This window comes from Caloenas nicobarica, chromosome Z (assembly GCF_036013445.1).
Source record: "Caloenas nicobarica isolate bCalNic1 chromosome Z, bCalNic1.hap1, whole genome shotgun sequence".
NCBI classification, from domain to species: Eukaryota; Metazoa; Chordata; class Aves; order Columbiformes; family Columbidae; genus Caloenas; species Caloenas nicobarica.
In genome coordinates, this window is record NC_088284.1 from 15,734,631 (window position 1) to 15,759,419 (window position 24,789).

General features: G+C 37.6%; 1 protein-coding gene across 2 annotated transcripts in view; it reads left to right on the forward strand.

Moving 5' to 3' along the window:
• Positions 1-24,789, forward strand: part of PDE8B (phosphodiesterase 8B) — a 76,767-nt gene that overhangs the window by 36,110 nt on the left and 15,868 nt on the right. For both annotated transcript variants that reach the window (XM_065655762.1, XM_065655763.1), the window contains exons 3-11: positions 2,981-3,171; positions 5,833-5,892; positions 6,896-6,953; positions 11,482-11,570; positions 15,869-15,947; positions 16,473-16,613; positions 18,274-18,362; positions 19,033-19,093; positions 23,826-23,877. In XM_065655762.1, coding sequence (XP_065511834.1) covers positions 2,981-3,171; positions 5,833-5,892; positions 6,896-6,953; positions 11,482-11,570; positions 15,869-15,947; positions 16,473-16,613; positions 18,274-18,362; positions 19,033-19,093; positions 23,826-23,877 — 820 coding nt within the window. The remainder of the gene's footprint in view (positions 1-2,980; positions 3,172-5,832; positions 5,893-6,895; positions 6,954-11,481; positions 11,571-15,868; positions 15,948-16,472; positions 16,614-18,273; positions 18,363-19,032; positions 19,094-23,825; positions 23,878-24,789) is intronic.

The window sequence follows — 24,789 nt, forward strand, 5'->3', positions numbered from 1 at the left end:
ACCTGCCATAAACCATTTAATAAATTCCTCACTGGACTTTATGACCGTCTGGGTTAGAGGACGAATCTGGTTTGGTTTGTACTAGATCATGACAGAGGCGCTGCTGACCTTAAAGGGACAAGGGGAAGAGTCCAAAGCAAACCTACCAGCTCCGACCCTCCAAACACCCTCCACACACACAGCTTTGCCCCACCCTGGTTTTGTACCAAGGCTTGCAAATAGGCATGGTTTGGTTCTGAGACCTTAGAAATTACTATGGTAAAAGTACATGTAAATGTGCTTTCTCCAGGGACACAGGAGAAAGATGGTTTTTATAAATGTTTAGTGCACAGAAAAAAGCTATCTTACCCTCTTGCAGAAGTGTTTACCAGGGCTAATAAAGGTTGGGATGTGTCCCCCATTTAAATACTGCGTATTCTCACCTCTTAGGATATTCAATGGCCATCATCTCATTCTTAGCATTGACACCAAACTCCTTTTCTCATGATGATGATCTTCCCTGTTAAGCTGCAAACAAAGTATGATGATGTACAGCTTTTTATTGTTCCTCCATGCCAATTTTTGGTGCAACAAGAGCTCCTCCCTACTTAATTCAGAACTACTGTGTGTTTTCTACCTTAAAACTGTCTTGCTGCGTTACAATAACATAACACTAATTAAGTAACTTTAGTTTTTACATCTTCAGTTTCTGTTTGTAATTTTCTTGGTTTTGTTGTTGTACACTATGTGTCTGTACTCATTTGGTGTCACTTGTTTTATTTTGAGCTCTGTAAAGCAAATATCTGTCCATTTTCTGTATTTGTATGATACAGTGGGAACAAGACATCTAATAGTTGTGCAAAGCAAATACTTAGAAATATGCTAGGAATTCCAATACATCACAAAAATTGTGAACGTCCCTGCAGAAGTCCACAGTGCATTTAAACAAGGGCAGTGCTGAGTAGAATTATTTTTTTACAGTAACACTGACAAATAATACACCATAAAATAGCTACATGTTGTGTTTTGGGTTTGTCTGGGTTTTTTTTGTCAAGAAACATAGACTGAATTCAAGCTTTTCCTTGACTGTGTTGTTTATAGGGATTTTTCTATTTTTATCTTGACTTTGAGAGCATATCTTGCAATATACTTCTAGTTACATTATGCTTTCATGGTTTATAGTAAGATTCATCCAAATGTTAATGAGAAAGCATGGTAGTAATACTTATAAAAAAACCTTTTAAAGTTAATACTCTCAGAAGGATTCACACACTCATAATTAGCTACCAGTGGGAGATCAGGTAGTTTAATTAAGCTCCATTATTTTCCAGCAGCAACTGGGAATACTGAAAGAAGGGAGATATCAAGAAATGTGCCCTAAAAAGACTGTTTTCTGGCCACATTGCACCAATCAAGCTAGGAATAAAATAAAGCTACTAGCAGTTGGAACAAAACAGAAGATAGTATCAGGGAAAGGACTTCATCAGAGTATTTGCAGACAAAGTCTGCAGCTCAAGCCATGTCACTGTTTTCCAACACGTCGATATACTTTCTAATAAATTGAAACTTCTTAAGTTATTTCTTAATATTTATGGAAATTCTGAGCATATCATTTTCTCCTACTGATTAAGGAAACCTTGACTGGTTTTTGTCTTGCAATAGTAACATTAATTAATTTATTTACTGTTTAGAATTCAACAATCCAGACAGCTCAAGATAAGAGAGAAGTTGTGGTCACCTTTTCTAGCTTCTAGACTGATGGTGTTGAATTTCACGTGGTGACACCACGGACATATAGAGCAGCAGAGAGTAAAAGTTTTTGGCTTTTCTTGCAGGCATTTGGGGCAAAATTTTGCATATTTTGCTCAGACAGGTTGTTTCAGTAAGGTCAGAAGATGACTTTTATTCATGAAATGAGCAGGATTTTGCTTTATACATAGATTATTCTCTAGCCGCTACCTTTCTGTGAAATTTGAATAGCTGTGGATAAACTCTTGACTTTTTGAGGTCTTTCTTTTTCACAGCATATTTGCACTAAATTACCTTTTTTCTTTATCTGTCACATTGGGTAATCTGTTGCTATGGTAAATATGTGCATACTGTGAAGGGGGTGTCTACATGGCTTGCATTTCTAGCTGTGTAATTTGTTTGCTGATAATACATGTATTACGTGGCAAGGGTCAAAAAATGTTCTTTCCTAAAAACACTATTTCTTTAACAAAAAAAGCACATAAACACAGCTGTTTTCAGCCTATATTCTGTGCGTCAGTTAGCAAACAGACTTCCTACAGCACTGATTTGGTATTTAGAACCGTGTCTCAAAGCACATCCTACCTCATCTTGCGTGAGCAGTTCCTTAAGTGTTCAGTGGATGTTGTGAAAACTACTTTATATATTTACATAATTAGGGACAATTCACTGGGTAAAAATTGTGATGTTTGAATCAGGCTTTTTTCCGTACTCAACCCTCTCCATACCTGCTTGTCTGTTATTCTTTTCAGTTTTGAATGAATATGACTTAACTCCATTTTTTTTTGTATGTCAAAGGAGAAATCATGAATAAAACCGTTACGTCAATATTTTGTCCCTGAAGAGTGATAATTAGGGACAGTTGCATTTCAGACAGTTCATTACAATTGAAAGTGGGTGTAGCTGGGATGGCCTGATGAGAATGGCAATGATGTTTCAACACTTACCTACCTACTCTGGGTGGCTGCCGACTGAATTTGAAGATGAGTTAGAAAAGACTCATCATCTGGCAGCTGGTTTTGTCCTAAACATCAATCATACACAGTTAACTGTTGATTACCTGTTGATAATCACTCTATCTATTAAGAAAATTGTGCTACTGCATCAGCTGTTTTACAATCTATAGTTCAATCTTCCCACTTTCAAAGTAGACTCTATTTTCTATATAGCAGAAGTGTTTGTTAAGATTTGCACCATGCAGAAAAATATTTTGTATGTTTAATGTGGTGCCACTGTTTTACATGCTTTACAGGTTTTGCTGATCTTCGCAAAAGAAGATAACCAAAGTGATGGTTTCTGGTGGGCTTGTGACAGAGCTGGATACAGGTGCAACATTGCCCGGACTCTGGAGTCAGCACTTGAATGTTTTCTTGATAAGCACCAGGAAATAATTGTTATAGATCACAGGAACACCAGATATTTTGATGCAGAAGATATCTGCAGGTAACCTGAAGAACCTTATGCTTCTCTTGAACTTCAGAACACAAAACCAAATCTCCTCATTTAAAAATAAATAAATAAATAAATAAAGTAAATAAATAAAAAACCCCACAAAACTCTACTAAAATGGAAGTTTGGGAACTGAGGCCAGGAGGTTTGCATATGTGTGTAGGAGGCGTACAATATGAAAAATACACTTTTGGCAAGGTTGAATTGTAGAATCCTCTCTTCATGTCACGGCTTCTATCAAGCGTAAGTCAGAGCTGTTGTGAAATTATTCTTTGCTGTTTGTGCCTGCTTCTTTCCTGGGTTAGTGCCGCAGCAAAGTCTGAAGGTTCAGGGCTTCAAAGGAACGTGTTTGTTGGTCCACTGGGTCAAGCACTGCCAGCTTTTCACAAAAGTTTGCATCACACGTCTGGTCCACATGACTCTTTCTTAGCAGTTCTAAGGTTTCAAGTGCTTAGTATTGGAGTTCTTTGCTAAAATACACTGTTTCAGCCAAAGCATACATATAGAATCACAGAATCATTTCAGTTGGAAGAGACCCTCAGGGTCATCAAGTCCAGCCATAACCCAGCTCTAGCACTAAACCATGTCCCTAAGAACCTCGTCTAAATGCATTAAAACACCTCCAGGGATGGTGACTCCACCACTTCCCTGGGCAGCCTGCTCCAACACCTGACAACCGTTTCCATGAAGAATTTTTTCCTAATCTAAACCTAATCTTTTTTCTTAGTCTAAATCTGCCCTGGTGCAACTTGAGGCCATTTCCTCTTGTCCTATCACTTGCTACTAGGGAAAAGACACCAACACCCTCCATGCTACAACCCCCTTTCAGGTAGCTATAAACAGTGATAAGGTCTCCCTTCAGCCTCCTTTTCTCCAGGCCAAACAGCTCCAGTTCCCTCAGCTGATTCTCATCAGACTTGAGCTCCAGACCTAGTACCTCAATGTCCTTCTTATGATGAGGGGCCCAAAACTGACCACAATATTCAAGGTGGAGCTTCACCAGCACTGGGTACAGTGGCACAATCACTTCTCTAGTCCTGCTGGCCACACTATTCCTGATACAAGCCAGCATGCTCTTGGCCTTTTTGGCCACCTGGACACATGCTGGCTCATGTTCAGCAGGCTGTCAATCAACACCCCAGATCCTATTCCACCAAGCAGCTTTTCTGTCACTCTCCCAAGCCTGTAGTGTCACATGGGGTTGTTGTGGCCCATGTGCAGGACCCAGCACTTGGCCTTGTTAAACCTCGTACAATTGGCCTGAGCCCAACAATCCAGCCAGTCCAGATCCCTCTGTATGGCCTTCCTACCCTCCAGCAGATCAACACTCCCACCCAACTTGGTGTCACCTGCAAACTTACTAAGAGTGCACTCAATCCCCTCATCCAGGTCATTGATAAAGAGATTAAACAGAACTGGCTCCAACACTGAGCCCTGGGGAACACCACTCGTGACCTATCACCAACTGCATTTGGCTCCATTCACCACAACTCTTTGAGCCCGGCCATCCAGCCAGTTCTTTATCCATCGCAGAGTACACCTATCCAGGCCCTGAGCTGCCAGCTTCTCCAGAGGCATGCTATGGGAAACAGTGTCAAAGGCTTTACTGAAGTCCAGGTAGACAACATGCACAGTCTTTCCCTCATCTACTAGGTGGGCCTCCTTGTCATAGAAGGAGATCAGGTTGGTCAAACAGGACCTGCCTTTCATAAACCCATATTGACTGGGCCTGATCATATGGTTCTCTTGGATGTGTCATGTAATGTTACTCAAGATCATCTGCTCCACGACCTTCCCCAGCACTGACAGGTTTGTAGTTCCCTGGATCCTCCTTCTGGCCCTTCTTGTGCCATACACCATATTGTTCTTCTCAGTTCATCACAAGATGTAACTTGCCATGTTTATGACAACGAGCATTTTAAAGCTCAAATACTTATGCTGATGGAAGTTCTTCTAAAAGACCAATACATCAATATAAAGACCATTTATTCAGGACAGTGTGACACATTTTTAAAAGTTACCTTTAACCAGTGAAAGGTGAATAGATTGTTCTTCTGATAGTTGGTCATATTTTTTTCAGTTTCTCAATAATAACTAAAGTGGTAAAATCTTGTTTATTCAGCATCTCATAGATGATAGGCTAACATATATATTTGCTATATCCTCTTTTTTTAGTTACATGCACTAAAAGCACTTCCTGCCCTCTAAAGAAAACTTTATGGTATCTAGTAGGACAATGGTAAAGATGGGAGAAGGTGGTGGAGATTGTTTGAATTAGCTAGTGGGGATTGCAAATGCATTGTTAAGACTGACCTTTCTCAATCCATGCAGTCAGGGCAGTCTGCCCCAAACAAAGTAAGTAAACAGTGCTGACCTTCGCTAGGTTATAAGAGTAGTTTTGAAGAACTGCTGTTCATGAACTGTGTTTTTGGAGCTCTTGCCTCACCACAGCATGGAGGAAAACCTGAGGAATCTTCTAGCACAATGGAAATGGATTGTCTAAGTGGGAGTAAGTAGGTTTTGGCAATGCGTTATACTATTTTCTAGCCTCAATGCTGTCTTTCAGTCCTGGTTTTCATTTATATTGTCTGCGAAGATACTCAGAGTAACATCGAGAAAGCATATTGTGTAACTGATAAATTTTTGTTTTCTCAGGTCAATTCGTGCCACAAAACCATCAGAGCACACTGTAATACTTGCTGTGGTTCCACACACGTAAGTATGACAATTATGTGTAGAATTTTTATTTTACTTGATAAGAGTGTTATGTGTAATAGTTACCTAATAACAGAAAGTATCTTACAAACAAGTCCCATAGAGTAAGTTTAACATTATTTTAACTGAAACGGGTTAGTGATTTTTTATGTGGCCTATATAAGTATTTGATAACTTTCCATTTATACGGACTAGTACTATCCCTGTTACCTTCAGAGAAGCATAATGTAATGGCTTGTATAGTAAGAAAAATAGAAAGCTTTCTAAAAGAAAAATATAGAAAACTATGTATTAATTTCTAAAGGAAAAAACTAAATCAAATAACACACTGTGTTTACTAGATAATGGAGAAAACTTAAATCCTTTTGCCACTAAACTCCTGAAATCCTTGTTCTGAAATCGTTGTTCATTAATTCATAACCTATGTATTCAGGCAGAATTCTTACTGACTTAAATACATTGTTTATCATACATCTTTGAAAAAGAGGCCTTTTTTGTCTTTGTTTAAAATTCCTGCACACCACTGAATCCATTCTAATTTTATTAATTTCCTAGCTCACGTAAAATACTAGGAAATAGAGTGGCAGGTGAAGAATTCTTCCTGCCAAGATTAGAAAAATTACTAAGTTTGTTGCTGAGCAAGACTTTACAACTTGCTTCATCTTTTGCTTAATAACACTTTTTTAGATTCTTTCTCATAGGATATCGTAGGATGTCCTTCAACCTTTTCATGCTTTCTTTTTGTAATGCCCCCATGTGTTTGTGAAGAGGGCTTCCATAAAGTACATCTGTCAGGTTTGCTGTAGGGATAACTATCACATTGTAGTAATAGCTGCAAATACCTATAAAAGAAAACTATAATATCATCTTCTGTAATAGTATGATTTAATGTATGTATTTTATGCAAGAGTGTTCTCACTGCATCCTTTATTTTCAGGTAACCACATCAAATTTATACCACCTAATTCCTAAATGTTGTGTGACCATATATTTTGTTTTGTAGATCTGCTGATCAAGAAGAGACTTCTGTTCTTCCCCTTCTTAATGCAGGCTTTAATAGGGTATGTATAAACTACATATTTAATATAGTAATCATGATTACTTGATAAATTACAGACACTTCTGCTTCCTCAAATTGAAAACTATGCATTTCCTTCTGTCAAAAATGTATTGATAAGAAACTGGTGGCAGTTGATTGGGTACTCTTTTCAACAATTTATCCAAGAAGCATGTGAAATAATCTGTTATCTAGCTAATCCTTCCAGAATAAGCAGGAATACTGACATCAATTTGTTGCGGTCTGGGCAGGTTGTGGGCGGGGTTTGTTTATGATTGCATTAAAAACACAGTGATGGTGAACCCTGATTAATATGTCATGCGTATCTAGTCACCTGGACATCTCTACATGCCCCAGACTGCTAGGATTCCCCTTCTAAAAGGGCTACAAGCCTAGTCCAGCTCCTTCTGATGTGAAGAAGAATTTTCCTTTTTTCATAAGGGCTATTATGTTGGCTTGCACCTGTTCTTCTCAGGACAGCATTTGAGGCTCTCCTGTACAGGCAGTAGGAAGGAAGATGATAACTTCATAGTGTTTCTCAGAACAGCTTTGTAGAGAGAGTAGAAAGGCAGGAGTTCTGACCTCTGAAAATCTAGTTTCAGTTGCTTACCATCTTCCAGCTTTTGTAAGTGGTTTTTGATGGATATTAATGTTATGTTTATGTAATATAAATCAACCGTAATATTAAAATTAGCCATTCATAAGGACAGTTATGTATTGAAGTGATAGAAGCACATTAATGGATCCTGTAGCTAGAGAGAATTAACTATACACAGTTTGGACAATTAACTATAGTAAGGAAAATCAGAGAAGGAAGGGAATTAACCCAGGCAGAATTTCGTGTTAATATGCTCATATTGAATTGAGTATCTGAGTTAACTCATATTTAGCTTAAGTTTCTTTACAAAGCAGAACATGCGCCAGAGTCACCATTTGGAGATCATCTCCAAAAAGAGGTAACAAATCTCGCCCCTTCTGCAAGGCTACTGTGGAAGCAAAAGTCCTTCCGAAGTGCTTAGATGTTCCAAAAATCAGAAAAATTGAGGCTAAGAGCTGTCCCAAATTTATTGGACAGATTGCATAACATAGTAATTCCCTATTGGAATTATTTTTAGGCCTTTAAAACACATCTGATGTCAAAGATCTTATTTTCACAGCAGGATGGACATTGGAATTATTTCTGCTTGGATGGGGATCAGTAGAGACTAAATCCATTAACACAAAGAAAACATACAAATGTGTGTGTGTGTGTGTATGCACGCAAAGATTTACAAGTACCATTCACAAAGATTTAAAAATACCCTTCTTCAAATGGAGAGACAGTATTTGGAGGGAATCTCTTCCTCAGCAGCAACATATAATTTGAACAGATATGATTTTCAAAAAATAAATTATAAGCTTCTCTTTCTTATTTTTATTCTTACAGTCCAATCTTCCTGGTTGCATTATTACTGTTAATGACACCAGCATTTGTCCTATTTTTGCTCATCTTCTTCCTTCTCCCTTGAAAAAACACTGAATGTGATTGCTCTGTCTGGCGGTGGCTGTCTTTTAAATGCAGCTCCAACTTGATTAGTAAAGAGTCTGAGCTTCTATCCAATTTGTCTGTTATCTTTTTGTAGAGTTTTGTAGGCAAACCCAGACTTTTTACATCAGGTTTGGAGAACTCCTTTAATTTGGAGCAGGGATACTCTTGCAAATAACCATAGTTTTCTTTTCATGCAGTGAACAGCTGATTATTTTGCTTTAAAATGTTCTGTTGCCTTCATGCTTACTTATGTTAGAGTAATACCTCTCTATGTTTGTGTGTACCTAAAATATGTAACATCAATAGTTCTAAAAAAATCACTTTTTATTTCTTATAAGGAAATCAGTGATGACTGATCACTATCCACATCTGGATCACAATGATCATTAAAAGATATTATGAACAGAGATTTTGGGAGTGTCTCTTGTTAATTTTATAAATTCCTTTGGCATTTTCTTTATGCTGTGTCATTTCTGGTTTTTTCTTCCTCCTTCTCAAGAAAGTCTATATTATTACATGTTCTGATTTTTTCCCCTATTTCATAACAGCTTTTGTGTTTGTATATTAACAGTGGTGTTAATGCAGTACATTTATTATGCTGATTTTTTTCCCTCTCAGCCTCCTATATCTGTTAGCGATGGCATACTTAGGATGGACTCATTTAAATAAGTTATGTGGCTTCCTGACATTTTTAACTATGATTTCAATGAATGTTTGTGGGTCCTTAATTACAATCTTGTCATGTATTTTGAACTTTACTTGTTTTCCTAAACAAATGTTGATTCTCATTGACCAGTTACTGTTAAAATTTTCTGGCTTACAACAAAATAAATCTTTACTATTTAACCTAGTACTGCATTCCTCCTAGGTGGTGGCTCCTGTGGCTTGTGTCAGGTTCTGTATAGAATGACAGTGGAATCCCACTATCGTGAAGTAAAATGTAATTTAAGAGTATATGTTAGTTAAATCAAAATGTACTGTATAAATACTAAAGTTTTTTTAAAAGAAAGTATTGTTATCTGCCTTCTAATATTTGAGAGTTAATAGATCTTCATCTTCTTGTGCATCGTTTAGATGTATAGATTAGAAAAAAATAAGTGTTTTCTGTTTTTTCAGGTCCCGGTTGATTTCTCGGCTTTGAGTGAGCCAGTGAATGAAGGGCATTAGTACTATAAACTTAAAGAGATTCTGTGCTTCTGCAGAAGACTATACAACAGTTAAGAGCAGGTTTAGCACTTCAACAAGCTGCCACTCTTGGTTTTTAGCCAAAGATTTACGCTGAGATAGTGGTTGATTTTTGTCAATAAGCAGCAGTGGTTAAATTTTGTCAGTAAACAGCACTACTTTGAAATTCAATTCATAAGGAGCTTTAGTATATTCTCATAAGTTTAGTTTGTAAAATATGTTGCCATCATTGTTAAATTGTATATTTGTTTTTATATTGTTTTAAATTTAGTACAAGCATTTTTGAATATTTCAAAGAGCATGCTAAAACTGAAAATCTAAATCTACAGTGGTGTAGAAGACTAATTTGTTTGCAGGCAAAAGCACAACATCGTTTGCACCTTTGCTTCTGCCAAATTGGTATTGTGACTTTTGGTTCCATATGCATTCACTTAATGTGTGAAGTGAGAGTTATAGAAATATTTTAAGATCTTAACATTAAGGAGGGAAGCAAACCCAGTTATTTTCAAGAGTTATTTTTAATATTACTTTTTTACATTTTGCTGCCAGCTTGAGATTAAACCATGGATCCCCAAAATACAATTTTTCATATAGGAAAGAAGCATAGATTTCTTAAAAGTCATTCATTGTTCCACAGAGGTTTGAGTGCTACCTCTTGACTCTTCATGCAGCTGTGCTGTGAGAACTAGTGACAGAGAGAGTCAGTGCATGTATTTCTGTAGGAATATTTTAGCTCTTCATGGCAGAAGTTTACTAGTGAGCAGTAAACTTTAACTGCAGTCACAGAATCTACTTTTTTTGTATCAACATAAAGATTCTGATTTCAGCAGGACCAGTCACAAGACCTTTCAGCTTACTACCTTTGCCTAACAAAGAGAGGACATTCTCTCTCATCTGGAGTATATAAGAGTTTGTGAACTGTTTTCAGCATGTCCCTTACTTCATACACTTTTCTACACTTCCGAATTCACAGTGACAGCCCAGTGGGATTGCTTGTGGGGCAAAGTTACTTGAGCTTCTGAGCTTCGGCTGCTATATTGGCTTCAAAACGTATGAAATGCCAAATATCATTATTTTGGTGGCTTTGGTTTTTTTATTTTTTTTTTTTTTAGCGTGAATATTTTGTGTCTCTAATGTGTTCCATTTCCATTCTGAATTAGGGACAGATACTCAAAATGAAACATCAAGGCAATATACTGGTTTTGTGTGAGACTGTGTTTGGGTTTTTTTCAGATTACCTGGTTTCTAACTGTGTCGCTAAAACCAAATGGGAATATTCACAATCACAGGATGGCTGAGGTCGGAAGGGACCTCTGGAGGTCTTCTTGCTCAACCGCCCTGCTCAAGCAGGCCACCTAAAGCAGGTTGCTCAAGACCATGCCCACAAAATTTCTAAAGATCTCCAAAGATGGAGACTCCACAACCTCCCTGTGAAACTAATATCAGTACTCAGTCACCCTCACAATAAAAAAAAAAAAAAAGTTTCCTGATGTTCAGAAGGAACCTCAAGTATTTCCATGTGTGTCCATTGCCTCTGGTCCTGTCACTAGGCACCACTGGAAAGAGCCTGGCTTTGTCTCTCACGCTCTCTTTTCAGATATTTATATACCTTGATGAGATCCCTCCTTGAGCCTTCTTTTCTCCAGGCTTGGTAATCCCAGGTCAGGCATGTCCTCACAGGACAGATGCTTAGTCACCTTCATGGACCTTTGCTGGACTCATGCCAGCTCTCCATAGGCTGACGTTTTAGATGCAGGAACAGAAATAACAGTTTAAAGGCATTTCAATCTATTTCATGCACTCTTGATTTGTCTTCCAGCAATTCATGGAGAATAGCAGCATAACTGCTTGTTACAATGAACTGGTTCAAATAGAACATGGGGAAGTGCGATCTCAGTTCAAATTACGGTATGTAGAAGAAAATGCAAACATCAAGCGCTTGATCTACATAATTGTATCAGGTTACTTTCTACTTTTTCCCAGCTATGCATATATGTGCTTTGCATCTATATATTAACTAAAATACAATGTATTTATTTCCTTCTTCTGATATTTTGTAAAGGACAAATTTAAGTGCCTTAGTAACTGGTACCCTGAGAAAGCTTGGTCTGTGTATGCTTCATTCAGTGGTGGTTTAAATTATGGCTTTCCTCAAAGTAAATTTCAGTACATGTCTTTTTTTTTCCGATGCTTGCTTGTGTCCCATATGTCTTGTGGTGACCATATTGAATTTGGCAATATTCTACTAGACATTACTACTGGCATTACAGTCAGGGCAAGATCTTTTGGGAGAAATTTTGCAAAGCAACAACTTTGTCTGATTTAATAGCAAGGGGAGCATTTTAAAAATGCTGTATTGTGTGTAAGGTTTATGGGCTGCAAATGTATATGAAAGTAAAACTTCACAAAGTCATTCGTGATCTCGTGTGTGAGAGGTTTCATATTTTATAGCTTGAGCTCAATGCAATCTTGATGCATCTCTTCATACCCTGAGTTTTTATTTTCTTTCTTGGGCAAGTCTTGGCAGACCCTGAGCACTGTTTCTTATCTTAGTGAGAAATTAAACGACTTTTATTCCCTTATCACTTTTTGTTTAATGTGACTATTTTTATATTTAATACAGGTGCTTATATATGCATGTAAATATGTTTACAATTCAACCATATGAAAAAAAGACCTGAAGTTGAGTGTCATGCAGGGAAGTTGTAGTTCCCTGGCTGTCATAAATTGATTCCTGTTCCATCTACAGAAAATACTGTAACTTCTCTACAGATTTTAGTGTCTCTGTTTAAGGAGCAGATTTTTCTAATAATTTCTTTGCAAACCAATCTCAAAGTGACTTCATGCTCAAGTGACTATGTGTTTGTATATGCAGAATGCAATTAAAGTAAAATTTTCAGGGAAAAAAATAATTTGGGCTCATGCAGTTTTTAATAAGTGTTTTCCAAAACTCAGCAGGAAAATAAAGCAGCTGTGAAATTGCAGAAGTTAACTAGATGTTTTGGTGGTCCTGAGTTGGTTTGTTGGTCAGCTGTAAATGCAACATGAAATGAGTGACTTTTGAATTAACTCAGTGTAGATCAGAAACATCAGAAAGATTAAGCTGTCATTCATGCACACAATGCTTGTAGCTTATGTTTCAAGAATGAGATGCAAATACAGTTTAAACATCTCTATGTGAGTAGTATCAATTATGAATGCAGATAATTAAAACTTCAACACAAGGAGAATGATTCATATTGGCCACCACCTTTTTATGCAAGTATATTTATAGCCATCACCAAAAAAAATCTTAAAATCCATTGGAATTGGAAGGAGACAATGTCAGTCTCTGGCAGCATTTCATCTACTGACAGTTCTTTCATTCATATTGTTTATGGGAAGAGAAGTAACCCACCCACTACTTATTCTGTTCGTGTTTGCTCTCTTGAATGTTTTTACACAAACTTCCTTCCAACTTATATAAATAATAACACTATATAAAATGTATTCTGTGTTATCATGTCTTTTGTATACTGATAACACACATTATATATTTTTATGTGTGTAAGTACATTCACATCACCTCTGGACACAGTTTTTGGGAGCCTTTGGCAGCATTGCAAAATACTATGAAAGAAACTGGTGGTATTTTTGGATTCACAACTGCCATGGCCAAATGCAGTCTCAGAATAGTTAAGTAATTGTTGTGGTTTAACCCAGCAGGCAGATAAACACCACACACAGCTGTTTGCTCATCCCTCCACCCTCAGTGGGATGAGGAAGAAAATTGGAACAAAGAATGGCAAACTTTGTGGGTTAAGATAAATACAGTTTATTAGGACAGAAAGGGAAAATAATAACAATAACAGTAACAATAATAAATATTATATAAAACAGGGGACACACAATGCAATTGCTCACCACCTGTCAGTCAATACCCAGCCAGTTCCTGAGCAGTGATTCCCCTGGCCAGCCTCCCCAAAAATACATATTGAGCATAACACCATATGGAATATCCCTTTGGCCATTTTGGGTCAGCTGCCCTGGCTGTGCCTCCTCCCCGGTTCTTGTGCGCCTGGCATGGTGTGAGAAGCTGAAAAGTCCTTGACTGCTTAATGATGACTAAAACATCAGTGTATTATCAATGTTATTCTTAATCCAGGACACAGCACTATACCAGATACTAGGAAGAAAAATTACTCTATCCCAGCCGAAACCAGGACAGTAGTTTTTTAAAGAGTTTAATAGATGCAGGCCCAGGATAATTAAATAGTTAAATATACCTTGCCATGTAACAAGCGAAAGTAACGCCTATAAGTAATCTTTGTACTAGCATATGGGGGCATGAAGTAGCCTTTTAAAATACAAACCTACTGAAAAGGCATATTTGTAACTTGGAGAAGCTGATGTCTTGCAACAGAGGATTGCCCCTACCTCTGCCTGATTATGCAGGTGCTCTAAATGAGTTTGCCTTTAAAAAATAAGCAGAACTAGTGTTTGGTAATGCTATTTTATTATAATTTGTTTTCATCCATGTGTTTTTATTAAGTGTGGAAAAATGTATTGCACTATATGTCTATTCCACTGGGCCTCTGATCTGTTTGCTGTCTCAGTAGGTCATCTGTACAGCTTTGTAAAAGTGAAAGGGAAGAGAGAACACTTTCAGAAAGTCCATGGAATTAAAACCAGGACATTTCAGGTGTTCAGGTGCAAGAGAAACATGGTAAAAAAGCAGGACCAGCCCAATAAGGCAGTATATAAGGTCATGTCAATGTTCAGAAATGTCTTTCCATCCCAGCAGTGACACTGCTTATCCACATACCTTCTTCTTATTTGAAGCTTGGTTGGATGTCTGTGGGAGTTTTGTATTAATAAAGAGGGTCTGGGCCATTTAAACTTGTAATTTTGTTGGCTTAGTTGCCAGATGCTATGAAAATACTAATGTTTGAATAGTGCAAACATAGCTATGTGTTTTCTTGCAGAAAGTTTACATAATGGCATTTGTTAGCAGCTGATGTACCAGATGGGCATCTATCACTGAGATAAATTAGTTGTTTCACACAGCACAAAATCACACTTCAAAGCCAGCTTGGACCGCTAGAAAATCTCTGTACCAGTTACATTGGAATCTTCTTTTATTGTGTGAGCTGAAATACTGCTGTCAACTTCTATATACAACACTGTTTCCTACAAATCTTCATGCACACGGCTACCTGTCTATGTCTTCGTGTATCCTGTTTGGTTTTGAGCTACTTCCATGATGAGCAGAACTAGCAATGCCCTGTGTTTCTTAATTCTCTAGTCATTAGTATTAATTCAAACCCCATTACGCAGCCTGGGAGCAAGATGTTCCTTTTAGGTAATAACTGCATATAAGTATGTGTATGCATGGTGTATTTATGCTTCCCACAATGAGAGGTACATAGAAGACAATTAATTTACTTTTAGTTCAAAACAAAGATGAAGTACTGACATCTACCCAAGTAAGCATGCCTGGGTTGTTTCTAGTATTAGGAGTCTATATTAATGTTAATCCCATTCTGTGTAAATTATAATTTAAGCAGTTTACAGTTTGTAGCAAGAACGTAAGGCTTTTTTTTTCCTCTGTTAGTTCAAGGATAGCCCTGAAAATAAAAAATGGGAAACAAAGATCATTTTGGCCCTTAATAAAGATCAGGATGTATGGAAATGAAGTACCTTAATTATTACTCGGAAGCAGGAAAATTTGTAATTTTCTGACTAGGACTTTGAGATGGCTTAAATTGTTTCTTTAACTATGTTGTATTAAAACTTCTTTGATAGTGCTTAACTATTTGCTGTATTTAAAACTTTGTATATATTTGCTGTGGTGATTTTTGTGTTCCCTGTATTTAATGATCACAAAACTTTCTATCCTGATGTAACAGACATCTGTTATTTTCATGGCTAATTGTTAGTTCCTGTTGTCTAGAGCATGTTTGGAGGAAGAAATACGCTCTTAAGATGCAATAGTACCCATGAGCAATTTTACAATGTGATCTGCACTAAAAACACACTAACAATAGGGATGTCTAAAGCTGAATTTCCTGAAAAAAAAAAAATCATAAGGGAGATAGCAACATGGTTCAGTCAAAATATCATGCTACTCTGTGATCCACATACCGATAAGTACGATATAATAATGTATTGATTGTGAGCAACATGTTCTAACAATAAAACTAACATGAATCATCTGCTAATTTCAGGGCTTGTAATGCAGTGTTTACAGCGTTAGACCATTGTCAGGAAGCTATAGAAATAACCAGTGAAGATCATGTCATTCAGGTAGGGGAAAAAATGTTACCTGTTTTGTAGAACTTCAAGAGAGGAATCTCAAAGAGACCTTTTCTCAGTAGTCTCTGTTCTATTTCAGTATTTTAGTTTTGTTGTCCATTAGATAGCCCCATACAATAAACTGACTTATTTCTGGATGCTGCACATTGGCGCCTGATGAATTTTTAAGACTTTTCCCTCAGCAGCTTTATTTAGACGATGATTTTCAGTAATGTTGCTTATGGTAAAACTAGCATGAAATCTGTAGCAGATCTAGATAACCTGTACCATAAAGAGTTCTGTTCTCTTTCTGTGCCTTCTGATAAACATTTACATATCACTTTCTGTGTTCAGCTCCTTGCTTGAATAAAATGTTTCACCATTATATAGATTTTTATATGAAAAACACTGAAGTGTAGAGATGTGTGGTTATGGCTTTAAATGTGTAACTTGTAACACTTTGATAGTTATATATGAGTAGTTATCCTTTAAGTATGTTCTTTTTCATATTATCCTAAAATATTTTTGTTTTGGCAGTATGTTAATCCAGCCTTTGAACAGATGATGGGATATCACAAGGGAGAGCTTATTGGCAGGGAACTTACTGAACTACCAAAAAGTGATAAAAACTGTGCAGATCTTTTAGATACTATCAACACATTTATTACAAAAGGAAAGGTAAGCAAATAAAATAAACTCATGCAAAATAGCTTTAGATTTCTATTCTGCTTTGGTTTTAATGGTCTAGGTTTAAGAATACAAGTTGTGGTTTTCATGAGTGCACATATAAGGCTGAAATTCTGCTCCCCAGGTGTCTTAGGAGCACAACAGCCCATGCTTCATACAAGTGATTACAGATTTCCTTAGCTTTGTTTTTAGGATCTGATTGAACTCCTCTTCTGATCTGTTGGCTTAAGATCAATATAAGAACGCTTCCTGTGTTTCTGTTTTTCTTAGAGCTCATGGAGGTTTTGTTAGCTGGAACAAAACAATTTGTCTCTCAGTCAGTCTCTCAGATGGCTGCATCATCCAACCAAAAGGTTTAACTGTTCTGTCATAACAGCAGAGCCTTCACTGACTGCATGTTTTAAGCACTATGTGTTATAATCTGTTGTGATCAAAATATACCACCACCCAGTGGAGTTTGTTTTTCTAACTATAGTTGGAATATCTGCAGTGTATTGTTAACTCCTGTCATGGTGGTGATGGGCCACAAAAGCGCCACATGTTCCTAGCAATATGTTCCCCTAACATATGCAACAGTTTCTTATCCCATTTCTCATGGGTTGCACAAGTACCTTTCAGACTTCCCTGTCTCCCCTTCTGCTTCATGAACTTTGGGGAGTTCTTGAACACTTGACTCATCTCCAGCAATGGTCTGAGCTTTGTGGGTCACAGTCTGGAGTTGTGTGCAAGTTCGCCTTGATTCATTAGAAGTAGCTGCTAGCACTGCCTGCGCAAAGGCCCCATGTGCCTTCTGCTTTGTTCATCTTTGTCTGTGATGAAGGTATCTTGCACTCATTTTCCAGCTTCATCCTGCTTCATTGCCAAGTAGTTCCCTCCTTAAAATCTCTTTTCATTGAGGTGGCAAAGAGAAACAAGCTTTCTGCTTTATCTTGCTTACTTCTCCAATCAGTCCTGGAGGATATATTTTATCTCTGCATCAGTGGACTGCTTAACGATGGTGCATGTATGGCTTTTGGTTAGCCTGCATTCCTCTTGATGTTTTCCTGTACCAGTAGGGATGGAGGAAAAATTAGTGGCCAGTCAGAAAAACTGGCATTTGCATGGGAGAACTGGATAGAAGATGCCATGAAGAAACTGTTTCTTCCTTTTGCTGATCTGGAGTGCCTCGGATATTCATGGTCATGGGAAAACAGTCATGGCTATTAGTTGAGGGACACTTTTAGGTCAAGAGCTTCTGAAAGTTACCATGCATCTCAGTTGACAACTGACAACTTCAAAGCTGAATGGTGTTCAGGACAGAGTTTGATTCTGCTGTTCCCAAAGGAGATATTCTCTGGATGTGTTGTAGCCACCGTTGCTTATGGTGGTTACTAGCAAGAACATTTGTAATCCCTCAAAGTAGATGATTCCTAAAATTCTTTGTGAAAAATTTATGCTCTCTCACAAGAGAAATGTATTTACACTGATCTTACAGTAACAAATGCCTGTAAAAGTTGCTACTCTCTATTAATAATTTTTGCACTATTTAAAAAAATACAAACATTAAATAATATGTAATCATTTACTGTGTAAGGACTGTGTAATAATAAATGGATATTTGACTGCAAGCTATGTATCTTATATGCCATCGCTGTTGTGTGTGTTTGCTTAGGAATGGCAAGGAGTTTACTATACAAGAAGAAAATCAGGAGACAGTATCCAGCAGCATGTGAAGATAACACCTGTGATCGGTCAAGGAGGGTAACTAACTTGTTCAGAACATAATTGCTTTCTGGTTTTAGAGCCTTCTCTCTGCTTTCTCCATCTGTAAGATTGACATGAACCTCCATATGTTTAGTAACAGAGTGATGATATAACTGCTGACTTCAAGCAATGTGGAAAGAATTAGCAAAGTTGAGAAGGTCACGTTCTTTCCTGAAGTTCCTCCATTTTGGTGTCACCATATGCTGGCTAAAAGAACTGTAAAGTCATAACAATTAGTAGTGTTACAGGTACAGATACCTGTAGGTTGAAGTTTAGGTTCATGTTACTGTTAATTTCTTTATGAAGTTACTCTACAAAATCCAAACAATTATCAGGTCAACTGGAAGGATCAGCAGCTGGGTGATCCCCTTGTTTGTGTGTGTGCTTGTATGTGCTCACACCTTTGCAGTGTAGTATGGGCACATTGCCAAATTCTGCTCCCAGATCTGCAGGTCAATTCCTGCAGGAGCAAAAGGATTGTGGTCCTGGGACAAAAATGTAGCTGTAATGCTGGAGGAGCCCTTGTCACCCAGTCATCTGTTTGGTGTTGGGTTTAGTATCTTCTTCATTAGGGCGTGGAGACCTGTGCTTTAGAAAATAGCAGTGTATCACTTCATTTGTCTCTTTGTCATTTGAAATGGTAACAAGTGATTATTTCTGTTGCTAGGAAAATAAGACATTTTGTGTCCCTCAAAAGGCTGCATTGTGCCAATGAAAACAACAACCAGGTACTGTATTTCTTTCCTGTCAAAATTTTCATAGCTTTTAGTAAACTGATATTTTATGGTTTAGAAATTGATATTTTTCCAAGAGAAGGTGATCTATATTGTCAACAAAATTCTCATTGATTGTTGGAGCAAGCAAGAAAATTTCAGCACTTCTCTGGGGCTGTTTTCCTCTTGTAGGACTGCTGAGTTGATAAAGGCAGGCTCTAACTCTCTGGAGTACGTGTGTGACATTTGAGTCCATGATACTGCAGAGCAACATAGACCGTAGTCCAAAGGGATTTCAGGGGCTTTTTCTAGAGCTGCTCTTGACAGTCTGATCTGGTGTACTTATGTCTCATACTGATCCATGCTCAGCTGTCATAAGGTTTGCCAATGTGTGGTTCTTAAATAAAGTGTAGCCTTCGTGCAGGACCTCAGACATGGCATGTTCATCAGAACTTGTGTTGTGGAGGGGTGTAACCCAAGTAAACCAGCAGTAGAAGTTGACCTCAGTCTCTGCAGTCCCAGCACATATCCACACAAGCAGGTCCTGCAACAAAGCTGGTGGCACAGGGACCTGTTCGTTGTCGTCTGCTCCTGGTTCCCTCCCTCTGAAAGTGTCTGAAGCAAATGATCATACCACATCCTTTGCCTCAAAAATTCTCTAGTACATGGCCTGTAGAGTAAAGAAGTTTGAACTTCTGTGAGCAAAGGAGTGAAATCTATCTTTAACCTGTGGTCTGTAGGGGTGAGATAGAAAGTGGAAAGCATAAGAAGTAGCTGGCAACATTTTAGACTGAGGATGTGTTTGGGAAACACATTGCTATGTTCTTTAGCAGAAGAGTTATGTATCTTGTTTTATTTACAGTTTTAATGTGCTCTTATCCATTATCTGCTCAAAGACACTTGTGCATAAAAGGTATTTAGAAAGTCATTACTATTTCTAGTTGACCCTTCTTCAGTGTAACAATACTGAATATTAACACATTATTGGAAAGCTTTTACTGTTAGAAGAAGTTCATATCTGGTATTCTGTAAAATTTGACTGTTGAAACCATCCCTCTTGCACAAGTTTTTGTGGGGGCAGGTAGTAACAAATCAAGAGAGAAATCTGCACAACTTTTGGAAGAATTTTGAACGTCTAGCACTGAAAAACAAGGCTCAAAATATTTTAAACTGACCTCACCTTTGAACTAAAACACAGATTTAGTATTTGCAGCAATGTATCATTTACAACAGCAGGATGTTTTAAAGTGCACAGGCTAGAGTGCAAGAGTTTTGTAATAGAAGCAGCGCTAAAGTTGCATGTTTTTCTTTTTAATTCATTATTTAAACCTCACTGTTATTGTTTCGTTTATACCTGCTTTGATGTTGATTTGAAAGCAAGATACAATCCAATGTTTTTTCTATAATATACACACAGCTGAAAGAGTGGTACAGGGAAGTGTACGTATGATACTCTTAGTGCAAGATAATGAGTGTAAAACAATTACAAACTTGCACCTATCTGTAAAAAGCAGCAGTAAGAATATAGATTAAAGTCCTTTTCTGTTTTTTTGTTGCCCTGTTCATTTGATTGCCTACGCCAGGAAGCTTAAGAAACAAATTTTAGTTAGGGACTTGTGTCCAAGGCCACATTCATATTCTCTGTACTACTGACGCTGTCAGAAAGCATCACCTAGTCACGCTTTTTAGCATTGGTTCATGAGCAGTTATTGGTAAATGAAGCATTAACATGATGAGCTATAGGTCTGGAGACATTTCCACACATGGTGAGCCTAGGGAATATGGCCTTTGAAGGGTTCTCCACACATGCAGACATCTACCACAAAGGTTAAAGACCACATCCTAACAGAAAGCATGGTCTTCAGAGATGTAAAGCCCATTGGGGAGAAAACATGGTGCATCCAACAGAAATACGTGCTTATTCTGTTTTACTTCTGTGATAGAAATATCTCCTGCCTGTAGTAGAGCACCGGGTGCTCTCACATTGCATGAAAACTTCAAACAGTGTCTTGGAATTTTGGGGGTTTGGGTGTGGTTTTGGTTTTCGGTTGGCTTTTTCATTTTGGATGGGCAGTGATGGTGATGTATAGGAATATCTGTATTATATTCATAAGACTTCTTAGAGTTATTTTTGTAGCAATACTAATGTGATGGTATCAATCTTGATAACATCTGTTCACTGCAGTTTTCCTAAAATCCATTCCTGAATACTTGTAGCAGCAGAACTTTTCTCTGGCCTATGAAAATATTAGGTTTCTTTTCAAGACACAGATAATTCTTTACGTAAGGACAAAAAGAAATCAAACAAACTATTTAGTTAGTTGCAGATGAGTACAGGTGTCATGATTCAAATTTTGATGCAAATGTCTAATGTTTCACTGCATCAACATAATTAGACACTGTGTGCAGACTTAGAAACATCCTTACATTATTATGCATTGTTTCACCTTAAAAAATGTAGGCATGTTCTTTGTCATTACCAACAACCTCTGTAAGGGATATCACAGTATGATTAGAGATCACTCTATAGGAACCTTTATGGGTTTCTGTGCCAGATTTATCACACACAAAATTCAGTCATGTTAGATCTATGCACGGGAAAAAAAATACATCTGAGAGTGTATTAAGTATTCCTACAGTGAAGATTTCTGAATGCGAATTGACTTTCATGTGACTATCCCATGTGCTGAAGTCTAGGTAATGATTAATGCTGCATTTGTCAATTTGAGGCCTGGAAGGATAGAGTCCAGTGTTTGCACACTCATAAAGGTAAAATAGAGGTGGTGTTTCTTCTCTTAAAACCATATCGTCCCAAGATTAACTATGTAACTGCCCTGATAACTTACTTTACATGGCTTTTTCAGATCATGCCTTCAGAAGGGGTAAGAGAAGTATTCAGAACTGAAATGTGGTTTGTTTTATATTTTTAGTAGAGCACTTAGAGGACTATGCCAATGTTTTCTGTCAGATGTGCAGTAGACAGAGATATGTCCATGGGCTCTGAGAGAAGCTCCAGTTTGGGACCAGAACGAGCAGTTCAGATGCTTTGTGTCTCTGTACCACATCTGCTGAGCTTTAACTTTACTCTGGATGAGATGATTCTCTGAAAGTTCCTGTGTGATTGCAAGAGAGGTGTTTAAACTTTTAAAATCAGTTTTCTGGAGGAAGAGTCATTCCTTACACTCCCTCAAACAATATTTATATGGACCATGAGCACAGGATTTCTCCTTCCTTTTTTTTCTCTGTATATGTCTCTTTTCTTATTATTCATTACAGAAAGCCATCCACTAATTTTGGTATGGGTTTTTTTCCCTTTCTCTTCACTTTCCCTTTCACCCTCTTCCTCTCCTCTCCCCAGTAGCTAAAAGCTAAAAAAGAAACGAGGTGTACAAAAATGATGGAAAAGATAATTTGTATAATTCCTTTCCTTTCTTTCCTGAATAATCCTTCTGAGGAACCTGCAGCATGTACTGTCACAAACTGATAGAGATGCTAAGGGCACATAAATGCAACTTTGCTGTACTTTCCTTTTAACTCGCAGGTTGTAACCATGGATTTCATGCTTTCATACAGTCTAGTGCTTTGCTATAGGCAAGTGATAGATTTGCTCAGAGGAACAGTCACCATAGATTAGATTACAGTATTGGAACCCTAAATGTGATGTGTAATGAATAATGTGTAAATGCAGTGTCAAGCACTGAAGTTTATTCATCTGATGTAGAGGGTATGTCTATTTTCTCCAGTGACTACCGTAAAAAAAAAAAAAAAAAAAAAAGCAGGCTTTATTTTTAGTCCTTTTCAGTGTCTCTGTTCTCTACACCTAAATACATCATGTGCTACTTTTAGAGAGAAGACTTTAGGAACTGAAAATTCTACTAAGTTTTCCTATTAACAGCAAAATACTTTCTTGTAACCATGTAAGAAAGGAACAAGATGAAGCAATTAGCAGATATTAAAATGTCATGTATTGGAAAGACTGTGCTTTTATTTCTGAGCAGGATGGAAAACCAGAGGAGCATTTATCTATGTTACTGTAGATCAAGCAATAGGTATAAACTTTAAGATGGTGGAAATATCCTATTTAAATTCTAAGAAAGTTTGAAATACCTATTGGTGGAGCTACCCAAGATGTTTCAGAAACACAAAGAATTAAGATTTCGTGTTTAATCTCTTCATTCATGAGAATAATTAAAATTACTTAGAAATAAAGAAAGTTCTGATGGATGACATCTAGCACTACCCTTCAGTTGCTGGAGAGTTGTTTTCATAACTGAGTTGATTGAAGCTCAGTTTATCAGTGACCCATGAAAGGATGAATGCAAAATTAGCTTAGATAATGCCAAGAAAATGGGTTTTAAACTACTGTACAGAGGGGAAGAAGTGAACATTTTAGAATTATTTTTCGTTTTTGTGTTTTATTCCTGGAATCTTTCAGGTTCATATGCAATTTGCACATAAAATACTATCTAAATATGCATGCCAGTTCTCTTGCAGACACAGGCATTAAGCAGGAACATAGTGCATAAAAGCCCTATTGTATCTGTGATTTTCTGCGTTGCATATCTATTTACTTTCATATTATTTCACCATATCTAATTAAACCTAAAGAAGAGTCGTTGCCAAACACATTTTTTAAAAATAATTGAACAGAAAATGCTGCGTAAAGACAGTGTTGAATGTAGCATTTCAAACATATTTTTGTATTCTTTTTTCTTACATATATATTTTACTCTTGGTGCACCTTCAGCTCTACAAGAGTCACCGTGATGAGAAGTACACAGGAGACAATTCTCGGTCAGGTTAGAATACTACCATTTACATCTATATATTGCTGTATTTGAGGTCATGGTCAGGTTCTTTGCTGGTATGGAAAGTTGTCTCTTCCCTCTGTCAAGTCAGTGGTTGGAGCAGGTGGCCAATGATGGATGCCAGTTGTTCTGATGTCGCACCGTGAATTGGATTTGTAACCATCATTAATACTTCCATCTCCTGCACAGAGCTCTAGCCATGCATTCAGAGTTAAGATGCATTGCTCTTCATTGTATTAAAACAGTGTCTGATCCTGAAGCTGGTGTACCTTGTCACTCTTTTGTGTTTGAAATTAACACAGAACCGTGCTGATTTGTGCCGGCAGATCTGCCCTCATGTTCCCAAGATTAGGACCTGTCAGCAGGCCTTTGGTTTGGCTCAGTATAGGGCTAGGATGGTTGTCTGTGGTGTCCAGGTTAGAGCTAGTCACGTCCAGTCAGCGCTGAGCTGTTGCAGGGTGTCTACACAACCCTTGCCCTGTGTCTTGGAGAGGTTTGCTCGCTTGCAGACAGCACGTTCAGGCTCTCAGTATCTTCCGCAGATAGCTTTTGATTAAAGTGTGGAGTATAAGGGGATAATCACTACTTCTGTGTAATGTTTGGAATAACACTTTTCCCTGAAAAAGGGCCAGTTTTAAGCTTGTGACTCTAGTGATCTGAGCCAGGTGCAGCACTGCTGTGTTATCCTGAGTGAAGAGGTTCTCATGCCCTGTTACTTGCTGGCACTCCAGACTCTTTTCGCTGTGTATCTCTAGAAAATGTTGCTTTGCAATGTCAGGCAGCTTCTGATTTTCACATGAGAGGAGGCTATAACATACCAAGAGCATGGGAAGTGACTGTTTGACATCATCTGCTTTTTCAAGCAACATGAGGATATGTACAAGCATTGGAGAGCTTTGTGAT